At 40.8% G+C, this 15615-nt stretch overlaps 1 protein-coding gene across 2 annotated transcripts in view; it reads right to left on the bottom strand.

The window, feature by feature from the left end:
- Positions 1-15615, bottom strand: part of LOC117206165 (serine/threonine-protein kinase NLK) — a 231398-nt gene that overhangs the window by 79872 nt on the left and 135911 nt on the right. For both annotated transcript variants that reach the window (XM_033445269.1, XM_033445268.1), the window contains exons 2-3: positions 12390-12519; positions 10550-10605 (exon numbers count right to left, since the gene is read on the bottom strand). In XM_033445269.1, the coding sequence (XP_033301160.1) occupies positions 10550-10605; positions 12390-12519 (186 nt within the window). The remainder of the gene's footprint in view (positions 1-10549; positions 10606-12389; positions 12520-15615) is intronic.

Raw genomic sequence — 15615 nt, 5'->3', positions numbered from 1 at the left:
ATCTTCTATTCTATCCTTTCGAATCTCTGTGCTAAAATTCCCAACAACGAATTTCAACGATCAATAGGATCAACGAAAAATGAACTAAAAAGAAACATCTACCTCAAATCGACAAATCGCTCGAAATAATAACAATCTTCGTTACAATGTCTTAACGCGAATTACGGCTGTACACACCGTAGAAAATTCATCGTGACTAATCGGACACGAGCAAACCACTTTAAAGTAAGGTGTCTCCTATTCGTTCCCATCGAGTCGAATCCGTGAACGCTTTCGAACGACCTGGCTCGAAAGCGTTAAAATCTCTGCGGATCGCCGCCAGCGAAACGCAACACGGTCTTAACACCAAAGCAAGAGGAAAACAGCTAGAACAAGAAGCGAAACAGAGAATGGGAGTTAAAGTTCTCTCGGAGAACGTTTGACTGTACGTACGGTTAAGTCGCTTGGAGAGCGAGAACCAACCATACGACAGACACGAAACTCGTTTTCGTGGGCGTACGGATACGAGCCTAATACATCGCCAGATACGCACGATTTCCGTGTTCCAATTATAATATCTGCTTGAAGCCGTGAGAGATCGTCTAGGCCCGTGCGATTTTCAACCGGTATGCCGCGAGAATTTTTTAAATATGCAAATATCCATTTAGTCAGGTCACTGACCTCTTTTCCCTTAGATCTTCAAATAGAAACAACAATAGTTCGGTGTAAACGCCCTGAATCAAATGTAACCTATTCTTTTGGCGTAACACAGAATTGTAATAGACTGCGGATTTTTATGCATTTGTGGGAAATTTCAAGAGGCGAAAAAATGCACGCAACGTCTAATCTACAAAAATATGGAAAATAACCAAAATACAGCATTTATTCTAATATTCGAAAGATGAAACGAATGTCTATTTACGTTCTGTTTCTTCAGTTATGTTCATAGAAATGTAAAAATGCATGGAAATTCGTCGTCTAGTAATTAGGTGGCGTGTACCACCAGACGAAAAAGATCGAAGATCTAATTTTCAAGCGATTAGCGATTCTTGGAAAAATTGTTGTTTGCATTACGTTGTTCGTATCACTTAAGGGATGGCGATATGGAATAATAAGGCCACGATCGAACAACCGTTGCCCCGATTTTTGTCCATTGCACGCCGCACTGTGCGTCGATGTGTCTTTGGCTTGTTCCTCTTTCTCTCTGTCATCATCGATCCCGGATTTATTTATAGAGAGGCTGTTTCGCGACGCGACGAGTTTCCGCGTGCGCTGAATTCTGTCTCGTATACTTGTTCGAAGAACATTTACCATTTTGTGTTTGTACTTTGCTTGGTGAAAGTGATACTTGATGGTTCAAGTTGAATTTGCAGTCGACGAATGGTTTGGTGTTGGTATGAGTTGCGATCGAAGAAAAATTGTACGGTTTTCTTTGTGAAAATGAAGCTAAAGGTAATGCAAATGATATTTGAAGTGGTTTTGACGTATTGGTATTTACTGCGAATTAAATTTAGAGATAATAATAGAAGAAAAATCGCAACGGTGTTGTTTCTCAGTGGAAATAACGTTGGAAATTACGTAAATGATATTTGGGGTGTTTTCGACGTGTGCAAGTTAGAAAAATGAATAAGTATACGTATATAATCAATTTTCATTACATCATGTAGAGCCTGATCATCTACTCCCTTCCTGAATTTATTAACATTCGATACTATCTTTAAAAACCATGCAACACATGATCTTCGCTCAAACCTTTTGCACAATCCTTAAACAATAAAGAAAACCAATTAAGCAGAAAAAAGACGATAAAGCCACGTCCCTAATGGACATCGACATCCTCGATATCCTCGATAATAGGGGTAGACGCAATACAACGCCCGGGTTCTACTATGCGGGTTCTTCAAAGAATTATATCCAATATCACCACCCGAAGATGGATCTCCTATATCCTCTATCTCGATTACACAAAATATTAAACCTAATTCAACAACCACTGGAACCTCGTATCTACTAAAAACAGCATTCAACGTTCGCACCCACGAGATCGCAGCATTGAAAATCAGAGCCTATCACACTAAAGAAGAACGACGTATTTACTTTTGGTTAGAAAACTTTTCGACCGCGGATTTCACATCTTTAAACATCGCATCGCGTTATCAAAAAAAGAAAAAGAGAGATAGCAGCACGATCATGTGATTTCACAAATCAAAGAACGCGATTAACTTGGCCCACCCCCATCGCCACTCTGTTGCTCTTCGTTGCTAACTCCCATCATTGTAATCATTTTTCTTTTTACATGACCACGAGATTCATCGTCGAAAACCAGCCGTATTATAACCAAACCTATCAAGCCTCGGCTCGAATCCATCGTTCGAACGAGCGAATCCTCCATCCCGGAAAATCGATCTATCGATCCTCGTGCTCTGCGAAGAGGAAGTTATATTATCAGTCGCGCAACAGTGTAAACGGACTCGAGCAAACCAGAGTCAGTTGATAGAAGGGTTGGGGGGTTGATAGAGGATCGTAATGGCACGCTATCGAGCTATCAATAGCGGTGCGGTGCGCGCATTAATAATCCATGATTGCCATCGAGCAACTGGAGCTGCAGTCCGGCCGCCATGCTGTATTCATGCGGACCAAGGGTCCACAGGACGTCTGGCCTACCCAGGGGTGGTCACGGCCGCAGGCAACCCGGTGAAAGCGAGCTAATCGAGCGGGATCCTTAATTAGGAATTAGACGGCGGTTTACAGCGGAATCGCGACACCCCGGCTACCCTCGCGAGAGAACCATACGAGGTTGGTTGGTTGGTTCGAGGTCAGTGAGAAGGGGGTGGCTCAAGTTCCGCGACTGATGACGTCCCGGTAATTGGAGGGGGACGGTGGACTGGTATTTTGATTGCAGAATTGGAGAAGGTTTCGCAGGGGTTCAAGGGTAGATGATGAGGTGGTTGGAAGATATTTTTAGCTGAAAGTTGATTTCCCTAGTATGTTTGTAAAAGTATCAGTGGTAAAGCGGTGGTAGGTTTGCAGAGTATTTTGGGGGCTGTAGTGCTTCAATTTAAGAGATATATGATAGATCCAAGAGCAACGTGTGTGGTATGGTGTTCGATGGAGGTGAATCTTGGGAGATGGTGTTAAGTATTAGGTTGTCTGGAAAGTGTCCTTTCGCAAACGTGTGTTTTAAGACAATGCGCCTTCGTAGAAACGTGAAACCAAGTTTATGAAATGTCGCGGTGTTTATCGACAGAACAAAATGGATACGTAATTCGACAAAATAATATAAAACGAAAAACATTGTGCGTCTATTATTTCCTCATAAAACGAAACAAACTTTCAGAACAACCTAATAGAATGATCAAGTTGGAATATTCCTTTGGATAAAAATGGAATGTAGGAGACGTAGTACTTTAGAAGGCAGCCATTGATGATGATGTAACGGTAATGTTTTCAAGCGGAGATGAATCTTCTAGGATAGTCAAGAATAACAGCAGCAATAGTCTTTCGTATCGAAGTAAGTTTTGCCAAATCCAGTTGATATCTATTGCGAATGATCTCCCACTTTCTCAAATCACAAACGTCAAATGTTTCCACGCTAAAGCGAAGCGATGACGCTCGTAAGAAAACTTTAGCATCATACCGTGTATCTCGTGTAATGGAAGCAACGAACGATTCGATAGCACGCAATCGAACCGCTGTATTAATCGGTAATCTCGTTAGCGTATCGCCTACGAGACGGTGGTTAGTCGGGCTCTTCAATTAGAAATTAGACAGTCGCTTTCACCGAAGTTCGGCTTGAGTTCCTGTGGTCGATCGAGAGCGCTGTTGAATTTTCCATGTAGATGGAATTAGAATCGATCCCGGCGCATACATCATCTCGTTTGAACTGCCAATGATATTAAAGATATTAAAACTTACAACCATATCGACCTGGTTCTTTCGTAGCTTCGATTTGTACCGCCGATCTATTTTCAATATGCAGTAATAACCCCTAATAATGAGAATTTGAATCTGAATTTGAATTTAAATTAAAAAATTTGAATTTAAATTTGAAACTTCGAATTTACCGAGTCCACTGGACAAAATGTTTCAACATATTCGTATACCATCTATAAAAGGAAAAAAAGACAAAAAAAAAAGAGCAATTTCTTTAGCAACGCTCGACAACTACCTGTCTAATAGCAACAAATGATTCCTTCCACTGATACGTGTAATTTCCAATTTTTGAAGTAAGTTTATTGTTGTTTGAATAAATTCTTAAGGAACTCAGAATGTTCATATATTGTCAGACATTGTTCGCATATTATCAGATATTGTAAAAAGACATTGAAGATATTGAAATATTGAAACGATCAGCAAAACTTATTTTCACAAGGAAGAAAAGTAGAATTACTTGCAGATTCGTTTATTTTTGGAAGAAGGTGAAAGTTTCCTTCTAGTCTGTTTAAAATGAATAGGGAACTATTTAAAATTCTACATCGATTGTCTTTGCGTTATAACAAAAAGAAACTCTGCTACTTCTAGCGTTAAAATTCTAATAATTGTATATGCAGTGGCTGTGTACTATGACACGAAAATGTCAAAATGATCGCGCATCGCGAATAGTAAATTAGAGAAACGATTTCGATGGCTCGATAACCGGCGAACCGTGGCCCAGATCGCCTTATTGCGGCCTGGAACGGGCTCGATCTCATCTGCATAAATCGAAAATTCGATAGCGTGTCTCGCCAGGGAAGCAGCTCCACGAAGACGCCGCCTAATTTCTGATTAAGGGCGGGCTTGATTGGATGAATACATAGAGGGGAAGACTGTCGCTTGAGAAAGACAAATATGAATCAGTGATTTCACGCTAGCAGCCTGTGCAACCGATTTAACGATGTTTATGTCCACCGCTCGTCGTAAACATTTCATCGATCGGGAGAATGTTTACCAATTTATATATAGATTGCGGATACTCGTTTAAATTCATATTTTTGCAAATACGAGTAAATAAAAAAGAAAGAGCAATCCAAGCAGAAATTTCTTTTACCTGCCGAACGTTACAAACAGTATCGTACTTTGAATACTTTCTACAGTTTCGCGCATTCTGTATATTCTTGCGTCTCTTTACTTAACTTGTATAACTCGCGAATTTATTTATTATTGAGATATATATAATTTTGTGCGCTACACCGGATTAGTAGTGTTACACATATATGAATATGAGTGTGTGTGGGAGTACGTGCGTGTACAGTATCTCGTAAAACAGAAGAATGCAACTGTTCCGTACGCATTGCGATAAAAAAAATGGTGAGACAAAAAGGATGCTGAGACACGTGCAATGCGTATCTACGAATATCTTGTCAATCACATATTAAATAAATATGAAACTATTTTATTCTCATTTCTAGGTGTAATGCGAGTGTTCCTATACATTTATTTCGGCGACTAAGATCCACAATTATAAAATTCCTTATATAAAATAAGGGATGCTTCTAGGGGGACGAGACGAGTAAGTTAATTCGCTTGCAGAGAACGATAGAACGAGATAATTGAAAGAAAAATACACACATCAATCAAATTAAACACATCAATTTTCTGACGCGTTTTTAAACAAGTGCGGATGAATTTCTCGTACAAGCAAACTCAGCTAGAAAACGTATGTATCCGATTTAAAAAAAGCAAATAAGATGGCAACAGCTAAAAACTGACGTTCCACGAAACCCTTCGACTTTGCAACAACCATATCGCTCTTCGTTCCTCTCCGACACAGTTCCAACGTTTTTCAAAATCTTCGATACCGATAAATTCCACGTGCCAACTGTTCGTAACATATGTGGCTGCACTCAACGGCAAATACCGCAGCGCAGTGGTTAGCGCCTTATGTTACGAACGTTTCGGGACCCGAGTTCGAATTCCGGCGATTCCGATTTTTCTTCTTCATCAAAAATGGAAGAAAAACAGCAGTACCAGCCCATCAGCAGCGACATCTACAGCCAGCAGCTACAATTATCACGGACAACGCATCCACCCTCACATATATATGTATATACGTCTCGACAAACCTTGATAAAATTGGAGGTGCGTAACGAGCAAGCGAGAAAGGAAGAATCGATAAAAACGTAATCCGCGGGCGAATCGATCGGGCGCGGGCAGCGTGAAACAGGTGGTCCGTGTCGAGGCGGGAATTCACTGCGCTTGGTGGCAGTAAATCGTGCCATCGTGTCTTGTCTCATCAGCTTCGCAGCGGTGCATGCACCGTTGAGTGTGACTCGTGTACGCGACATAATCGGCGAGAAGACGACGAGTGACGAGACGACCGATCGAGGAGGGTCCCTTAACGACCCGTGTCAAATTTTTGATCCTTTTAGATGCATATGTAATAACACATTCTGACGATATGTGTCTAGAAGCTGATCTTACGAACATAATGCGACACCCATATTATAATAGATTATGTTTCATTCATAAAGTTTCTATAGACACCTCCTCTGTCACGATATCCGTAAGTTACTGATTTAATCGAATACACGTTATTCTTCCGCCATATAATTCCGCATACGCTTGTAGAAATCGCGTGATCCGATGAATATTTTGTTTAAAGAAATTGAAATATATAGAATGTAAATTAGAGATGCCAAAATATCCTGTTGCTTCCTTGGGGAAAGGGAAGCGCGAGCAACGCGCGTTTTCCTTACGAACCGTTCGACTGTCATCGAAACACAGACAAACAAAAAGATGTCGATAGAAAAATAAAAGAGAAACGAAGAAGACGGTTCTTGCGACAAACGCCCTCGGTAACGATGATTTATGCTGTCACGCCGGATATCTGTCTGGATTGAAACTTGGAACAATAAACGAGGAAAGGTTAGGACAAAGAAGTTGACGAAAAGAAGAGAAAGGTTTTAAGGAGTTGTCTTCTGGAAAAAAGTAATAACGAGGAGCACCGGTGATCCGTATTTATATAAAAAAAAAAGTAATAAAGAGGTAAATAGAGCAACGGCGTGAAGAGGTAGAAGGAGGGAAAGAGAGAAAGAGGTAGAAAGAACTGATTTATCGAGCTGCCTTCATCGAGATTAACTCTCGTAGCTGGTTCGTGCGATTTCGTTCGCTTAAGGGGCCATCGACTATCGCTCTCACGTTGATCGATCGATCAATCGTTCGGCGGCTTTGAATGGCGCCTGACTCCGATTACGATCGACGAGTCACCGAGTTTCGCGGAAAGTGAAATCTCATGCGTTTCACGCTGACTCGCTCCAATTCACGTAATAAGAAATCAGACGTACGTTTTGGCGATCTGGTACATACATCGCGGACAAACTCTCTAAGAACAACTGTACCTTCCACTCGTAGTTCTACGTGAAGTAACATCTGCCATGTTTGACTTGCCTTGGTGCAATTGAAGTAGCAAGAGAAGCAGTAAGACGAATTCTCGAAACTTTGATTGAAATCAAATTGTACTTGGACAGTTTGTACAAAATTTCAGAATCTTCGCGATGATGTCCATTTCTAAAAGGCAGATCTTATGGATTTTGCAGAGACCGGAGTAACGAGAATCTCTCTCTTACTTTTATAATAATCTTGGAATGTGTGTCTCGATCGAGGTGAATTTCCGAGATTGCGTGAAACGCGAATCTCGGGCACGTCCTTTTCAAATCCCTTCCGGAGGAGTATCATAGAGAGGAAAAGACTTCCTCTAGAGCTCCGACGGGCCAATGGTGTTACGTAAGCGGCCGGCCGGTTACGTGCAGATTGCTCTCGCTGGTTACGTGGAGGCACCGTTTGTTCTCGGCTCTGTGCGCGTCACTTTTCGTTACGAGATCATTACGAAACCGCGGAGGTCACGAACGTGGCGACACGTTGCTATTAGTCCGTGATATTTCAAAGAAGTTTCGCTTCCAAACGCTGCGCAAACTCCGTATTTTCACCAACTCGAAATACAGTACTATGCTTTTGGTCAGTTCGATTATTGTTGGATCGATGAATTATTGTGATCTTTCGCTATTATACAGGGTGGTTGGTAACTGGTGGTACAAGCGGAAAGGGGGTAAAGAAGTCGAAAATATAGAATAAAAATCTTTTTTTTTAATTTTTCCATCGAGACAACGATCTACAGTGAGATTCGTTATAACGAGGCGTGATAAAGTGCACGCGTACCGAGCGAAAATTCAAAGTCGATTTTCTCGAAAACAAAGCCTCGAACGAAAAATTTTTACTATATATTTTCGACGTCTTTTTTCGCGTAGAATCACCATCTTTCAGCTTGTACCACCAGTTATCAACCGCCCTATATAACGGCATATGCATGTACATTCCTGTAATATCATGCACACTCGATACATATAGACGTCACTACGAACGACCATACGTCGTACTTTGCTTCTTCTCGCTTGCTTCACTTCTTGCAGTAAAGTGTCTCGTTACACGCGCGTTTCGCTTATTCCCCTGCCTTTTCTCTGTGTCCTAGGAAAGCCGAGTCCTGGATTAATCCATATCCATCAATCATCGAGACAGATACGTTACATATTGAGTAGAATTCTGATAAAATATACCTTGGGGGAAAAAGAATCCTTGAATGTTTCATGAATCGACAAAAATTTATCTTGACAATCGAGAATCCTTAAAACGAACACGTGTATCCAGTTTCCTGTTTCAATTGGAAAATAGACTTCTTCTAATAAATATTTTCAAGTCGTGTTACATATCCTGTGCATAGAACATTTAACAATTTTCAACGTGTCTTCCAATTTCATATATACAATGTGCACCTTAACACAGACAATTTCAACAATGAGATTGTTCAATCTGAATTTAAAAAAAAAAAAAAAAAAATAGAAGCTTCGATCGAAGAGGAAGATTTAAATATTGCTCTCCCTTCTGTTAAAATCTATTAGACGAAACGAGAGACGATCGATTCACCTAGAAAACCAGCCAGTTTCCAGCTGGAGGCGACAGTGTAGGAAGGTGTCCTTCTTGAAAACGAAATTAAGTTGAAAGTTGCGTCCGTGCGCAGAGGTGGGACGGACACGTGTAGACGAAGAGGTAACCCAATAAATCTCGAGGCTCGGTTCTCGCGTTACGAACGCCGGAAGATCAATAACGCCGTGGCGGAACGATGGCGTGTTCCGTCACGTTCCACGCCGGGGAAGAAGCTTAATTTCAAGGTGAAACCCGTCTGACTCCTCCCGTTTTTCGACACTCCGATAGACCCTATTCGAATCTTACGAAAATTGCTACAAGATTCCTAGGAATAAAACTGCAAAAGAAATAAAATTCGAAAATGATTTGTCAGCGATATTCAGGTGGAATTTCACGTGTGAATTCGAGTTATGAAGCTTCTATCGTTCGAACAAATTCTTCGAGCATCAGATTCTATTCCGACGCATCGAAACGAATTCGAAAGATAGTCTCGTCGCTGCAGATATCTCGCGATATTTCTCTATGCAAGCCAAAACTTTTCGAAAAAATTGTCCTCGCTATATTTTCCCTTTGTCGTTACGATCGTTGTCTTGCTCTGTTCCCGCGAGGAAACAAAAACGCAACCAGCGACAGATTTTCTATATGATAAGGAAAAGGCTAGAAGAAAACAAAAATGAACGGAAGAGGTCGTTCCGCGGAACGACGATCGTTCGCATGAAACATTTCCACGTGGTCGACCGGTCAGGATCGACAAGGGTCGCTGGTCGAATCGCTTCTCCATCGCGGTATTTTTTCTTCTACGCTTTAATTGCTAGCTGCCACGGAACTGCCTCGATTAAAAGTTTCCGCGCCGCGTCGCTTCAGACGAACGTTGCGTGCACTCGGCTTCCGCAGCGACTGAAAAATCCACGGGGTACGGGTTAAGTGGTCGAAGATCCTAGTGGACGCATCCCATGGATCTTCTATTTCGCGTGATTCGGTTAATTTGCTCTCTCTCTCTCTCTCTCTCTCTCTCTCTCTCTCCCTCTGTGTGTTTCTTTATTTATCTTGTCGAATCTTCTCTGTATGTTTCATTTTTATTTCTCGCGTGGTTTCGGCTAGGCTTGATGCCGGCGAATATAAAATTTTAGGAACGTTTCTTCTACACGGACAAAGCGAAAATTTGCCCAAAATTCACAGGAGATGATGTGCTTCTATATGGTTAGATAAATGTTAAAAAATTTGCATGCTTGTAATAGAAGAAAAGATAATTTAAAAAAGAATCAAAGTTACCTATCTGTATATTATATCATATTCTCTGTTCCTACACTCTGTTCCTACATTCGGCGATAAATTATCCTGTTCGCTTCTAACCGATGAAATTCAAAATTTGCCAAACTTCCGTACGATAAAATGTACGAACTCGTGATATAGGAGGATAAGAAGAAGGAAAATAGCGAAGTCGTAATTCGAGGTATGAATTCCTTGCAGCGGAACGATACTCTTAAAATTTGCGATATTTCCACGAAGGAGTCTTTATGCCGGGTAGCGTGTCTCGACGTTGAAACTAACTCTGCATAGGGAGGCGGCACAAAGTCCCGGAAACACGGGACGCTGTAAAAGAATCACCGTTTTCGGACTTCTCCGAAAGACAAACCAGTTTCGACCGTGCTGTCGACAAGATAGAAAAGGATACATTTCTTGGAAGAAGTCCAGATGTGGTGGCTGAAGGATGTCCAGGGCCGACAGGACCTGAAAAACAGAAATTATGGCGAATTCAGGATGGGTTGGTTCGATGTTACCGCTTAATTGCTAGACTTCGGACTTTTGTAAATTTATGAGAAACTTTCAAGTGCAAAAATCCATAGAGTGTACGATACAGTGTTACCTAGCGTATCTAGATCACAGTTTTTGTTAATTATATCTATAAATACACGAACATGCATAAATATCCGCGGTCTAGTGATTGCTAAGTAAGAAACTTAATATTTGAGAACACAGTTGCTCCCTCGAACAACGCGTGCTTTAGGGACGCGACTGTTCGCGTACATGGAAATCCGCGTAACTGAAATAACCTTCTCCCCTTCGTCGCAAAAGATTGAAGCAGAAAAGAAAGAAATAGCTGTGTAGCTAGCAGGAACGCATTGGTCGTTTGATCTTTTTCCCAAATTCGTCCGTTCGTCACTTCTTCTACGCAACGACGATTTGCGAGGATCTAATTGACACGAACGAATTCGCGTTCGCTCTTTCTCGTCTCTCGTATTCGCCATGGCGAAAAAAATTGTAACAGCACGCTAAATAAATTCGAAATGAACGTCGAAATTTCCCCAGAAAAGAATCCGCGTATGACCCAAACTGCGTCGTTCGAGGGAGCACAATTTTACACAAAAATAACACAATTTTTTTTTATTTACTCGTCGATATATTATGCGAAAATATTTAGCTTGAACCATAATGCGTCTACAGGATGCGAAAAAAATTATCACGCAAAATTCGGACATTAAAGATGATATAAAAAAAGGATGAAATTGTTCTTCCATATCTACGCTATATTTCTTCTAGTTGTTCTCTATTTTTGTTCTATGTTTTGCTCTTTACTTTGAAATTTTTACACTAATTGTCTACGGTTTCATGTTTCCTAAGTAACGAATCAAGGAACGATAAATTCACTTTAATCGAAACTCGAAGGTTCTCCTCTGAATTGAAAAATACAAGCGGTGCACAAGTTATTATTAGACGAGAATTTCCTTGGGGAATTAAAATTCTTGGAATTTGCAAACGCTTCTCTGTGCTCGAGAGATCGACACGTTCCTTCAGTGGCCGGACGATAATGCGCTTATCTAGCTCGTAAAACAAAATGCCGGCTGTATTTTCATTCTACGGCAGATAACCGCTACTAACCGAGGCACAGATAAGCGAATATACTGGAAAATCAGCACCTCCGAAGGGGAAAAAGACCACTGGTTTTTGGTTAGACACCAAACCTACAGTTATACATCTACTTATCGACTTTTCGTTCAGTCTCGTTGAATAATTTTGAATTTTGGTAAGAAGCGGCTGTTTTGTTACTTGAAAGTCAAACACGCTACGTTTCAAGTGCGAACAATTTTTAAGCAACTTGAAACTTGAAAATAATTTCAGAAAAACAGAAGAATTCGATACTTGGAAGCATTGTATTTGACGACAGAATTTGAATACTCGTCTATTTCTAAAATTCAATCGTATTCTTTATGAAATTTTCATAATAAAATTTCCAACGTCTGTCAGAGAGAAAATAGAAAACGCTAGAGAATTCAATAAGAAATATAACTTAAGCGATTGCTCGATCTTTCAACGTCTACCATGCTGTTCTGTAAACGGTATATAAACGTAGAAAGAAATAAAAACGTTTCGAAGAGCCGTTTCAGAGACGACAAAATTTGATCGATCGTTATAGCGAAAAAATTATCATGATCGTTCAACAGTTATACTTTATAACTCTGAAAAGCTTCAATTTTTCGACATGCCAGGCGAGCAATAAAATAAATATTACTTACGTTTTCGTGTTTGAAGAAGCAGAGCATCTTCAACTCCCTGAAGACCCGTTTGCTACTCACGAGGCTCTGAAAGACGTTCGGCAGTTTCTTCAAGGCCACTCTCCTACCGTCCCTTGGATCCGTCACCGCCCTGTAAATCATAAAATACGAACGTTACCAACAATCGCTGGAAGAGGATATTATTAAACACGCTTTATCGTTTCTTTGTAATAAAATAAATGAATATAATGGAAGTAGATTTATCGGAACTGCAGTCGTTGAAATGAAATTCTCGATAACGAGGTTTATCATCTTGTTGATTTTAAATAATTTTAGTTTATTAATCGAATTGCCGTGCATCGATTCTACGTATCCGCTTCATAATTTCGGTTGAAATACGCCAAATGCCGGACATGGCAGAGTACTTTTTATCATCAACTGCAAATGAAACGTATTCAGATGATATAATTTTCTACAAAAACGATCGCGTATCCAATTTGTAAATTCTCGTAATTCCATCTATCGCTGTGAAATCTCCAAAACGCGGTGCAACTCGTTAACAAAAATTTCAAAGATCCCTACGATTATTCAGCCCAAAATTTATCCACCATCGAAGCTCATCGACCTCGCTGATATTTCTATCTCGCAGCTATTTCATCGGCAATATACATCATCTATCGCCGCAAATACTTCGAAACACGGTCAAACTCATTAAGAAAAATTTCAAAAGCCGATACCAACCACTCTCCCCCCGAAAAACCTACCACGATCAGAACTCATCCATCGAGCATCGAACAATCGAAATCCCAGAAGAGTCAACATCGAGATAGAGAGCGGATGGGACGATAAATTTCGACGTTGGTCGTCGATCCGCGAACACGAGTGCCAGGGAATAGGAGGAACGCAGCAGGGGTTAGGAGGGTTAATAACAGAGAGAGCGGCCACGATCGATTCGTAATCCGCGAGCAGACGACGAGGCCGCACAGGGCCTGGTCCCTGGAATAATTATTGTGCCTGCAATTAGTTCGTTTACGGTGGCTCGATTTCATTGTCAGTCAGACGACACCGCAAACCGACGATTCCAATCCCTCGTTTTCATTCGACAGTCAATCTCATCCCGCGGCTGGTCGAACCCTGTCCGACGACGTCATCCGCGTCCCGACGCCGCGATCAACCGATTTTTTCACATTTTTCAGAGACAGGGTCGTGATCGTAAAATCGGTTGTCGTGCGGTTCGTACTGCTTTCTGTGCGTTTTCTCAGTTGTCGAATGGCAAATAGAAGGGAGAAGTAAGGGTTGGACGAAGAAGAAGAACATGGAAGATGAAGTTTAATAATATTGGGTTGGCAATTATATGATTGGGGATTTTGCCATTAGGTGGTTATGACAAAATCCGCAATCACTTAGTTGCCAACCCAATACACGCTCGTATAACGCGATGAAAAATTAGGATAGTACTTATAAGATGAGACACATCGGTCCGTATAAAGCGTCGGAGTTTGGAGTTTATTTGAGCGAGTTGACAGGTTTCGAACGCTTTTTGGAACTCTTTTGTGGAAAATGCAATACCGCGCTGAGTAGCCACGCGATATCTTGCGTACACGTGCACAGAGAATCTGATGATTATAAAAGATACGAAGATTTAGTTCTTATACCTGAATTACTATGGTGTAAGGCGACGTTTTATAGCGTACGGTTTCTCGAAGTTTGATAATGTTTGTAGAGTAGAGAAGGGGTAGTAGGGATAGAAATGAACCATGCAGATTGTTAATTTCTTCTTTCCTAAGGTACAAAGATTCAATTCGTTGATCTGGCAGAAAATGTACGTATAAAATGAAATAATAATTCAAAACTCTGACGACTATCTCCAACGAATTCAAACATTCTCATATGATAGAAAAGGCAAAAACATTTATGAGAATGAAGAAAAACAGCATAAACCAATATGTATAAAGCAAAATGAGAATTAAATCGATGATAAGCGCAACGCAACAGTTTCAAACATTCTTCCACGGTTGAAGATATAATATAAATATTCTATAAAAGATTTATAGGAGAGGAAGGGAAGGTCGGTAAAAAGTGGTGGCGGATGGCTTTGTACGAGCATCGAAAAGCAAATTAGCGAAGGCAAGTCCGCGATGCGCGTCGCACGCACTCCTTCAGGGTCGTTCTACTCGAAATCAGTGGCCTCACTTCCGTTATACACGGCAAGCCGAGTGCGATGACCCTTTTCGAAGATCGTCGTACCTTTCTTCGTTCGTTTCGTGACTCGCTTCTGTGAATCGAGTTTAATCTCCGTCTGCAGCTATGGACCCCCCTTCAACGGGGGGTCTTCCTTCAGATAAGATAATTAACACCACCAAATTCGATCGCGATAACCAGCGAAAAGTTTGGCTGCCGTTCGTCTTCACCGTAGCTCCCATAACATCACTGCCATTTCTACCATATCTTTTCATAGTCAATCGAGTAACAATGAAATTGCAAAGTTTCAATTTCAAAGCTGGGGTATTCGAGGAATCGAAGACTGGAAAACGTGGAAATTGGAGTGTCTGAAAAATTACGAATTGGACGGTTGGAAAGTTAGAAGTTTGAAGACTTGAGAATTTGGATATTTGGGAATTCGAAGGTTTGGGAATTTGAGTATCTGGAAGTACGAAGCATTGGAAACTTAGGTACATCAAAATTCGAAGCTTTGTAAATTTAAAGATTTAGGAAATCATTTAAATATTTGAAAATTTGAAAGTTAAAATACTAAGAAATTCGACAGTTTGCAAATTCAAAAGGTCAAAAATTAAAAGATTCGCTGCAACTGCAATTACTTTGAGATGGTAGGAAGTGTAGAGTGCCAAAGAAATACTCGGCGTTTTATTTAATATCGTGTTTATTAACTCGACTAATGGTTTCGTTACGAGTCTCGACCGATCTCTTAATCCCTTTCTTTTCTTTTTGTCACCTCTCGATATCTCCACTACGCACGCGTTCGTTAGGCATTCGCGATCGTAGTGACGTACGCCTTCTTCCGAGTATTTATCGGAAGGACCATCGAATATCGATGGTTCATTAGGCCTGTCGACACTTATGCTTCGTCAAGATCTTGCTTATGTTTCGTAGGTCTTTCGTAAACAGTCTGTCAACGATGGTATACTATGATTCGACGAAACCGTTGAAAAGAGAGTTGTTCTTTGCTGTCGAGTGCCGCTACGACTTCAACTATGGGACCTCGAAGAATTAACGTTCCTGAAGAAAT

The sequence above is a fragment of the Bombus bifarius genome, unplaced genomic scaffold (genome assembly GCF_011952205.1).
Source record: "Bombus bifarius isolate JDL3187 unplaced genomic scaffold, Bbif_JDL3187 scf7180000007996, whole genome shotgun sequence".
Lineage (NCBI taxonomy): Eukaryota > Metazoa > Arthropoda > Insecta > Hymenoptera > Apidae > Bombus > Bombus bifarius.
The sequence above is the reverse complement of the archived record's forward strand: the minus strand, read 5'-3'. Positions and strand labels throughout refer to the sequence as shown.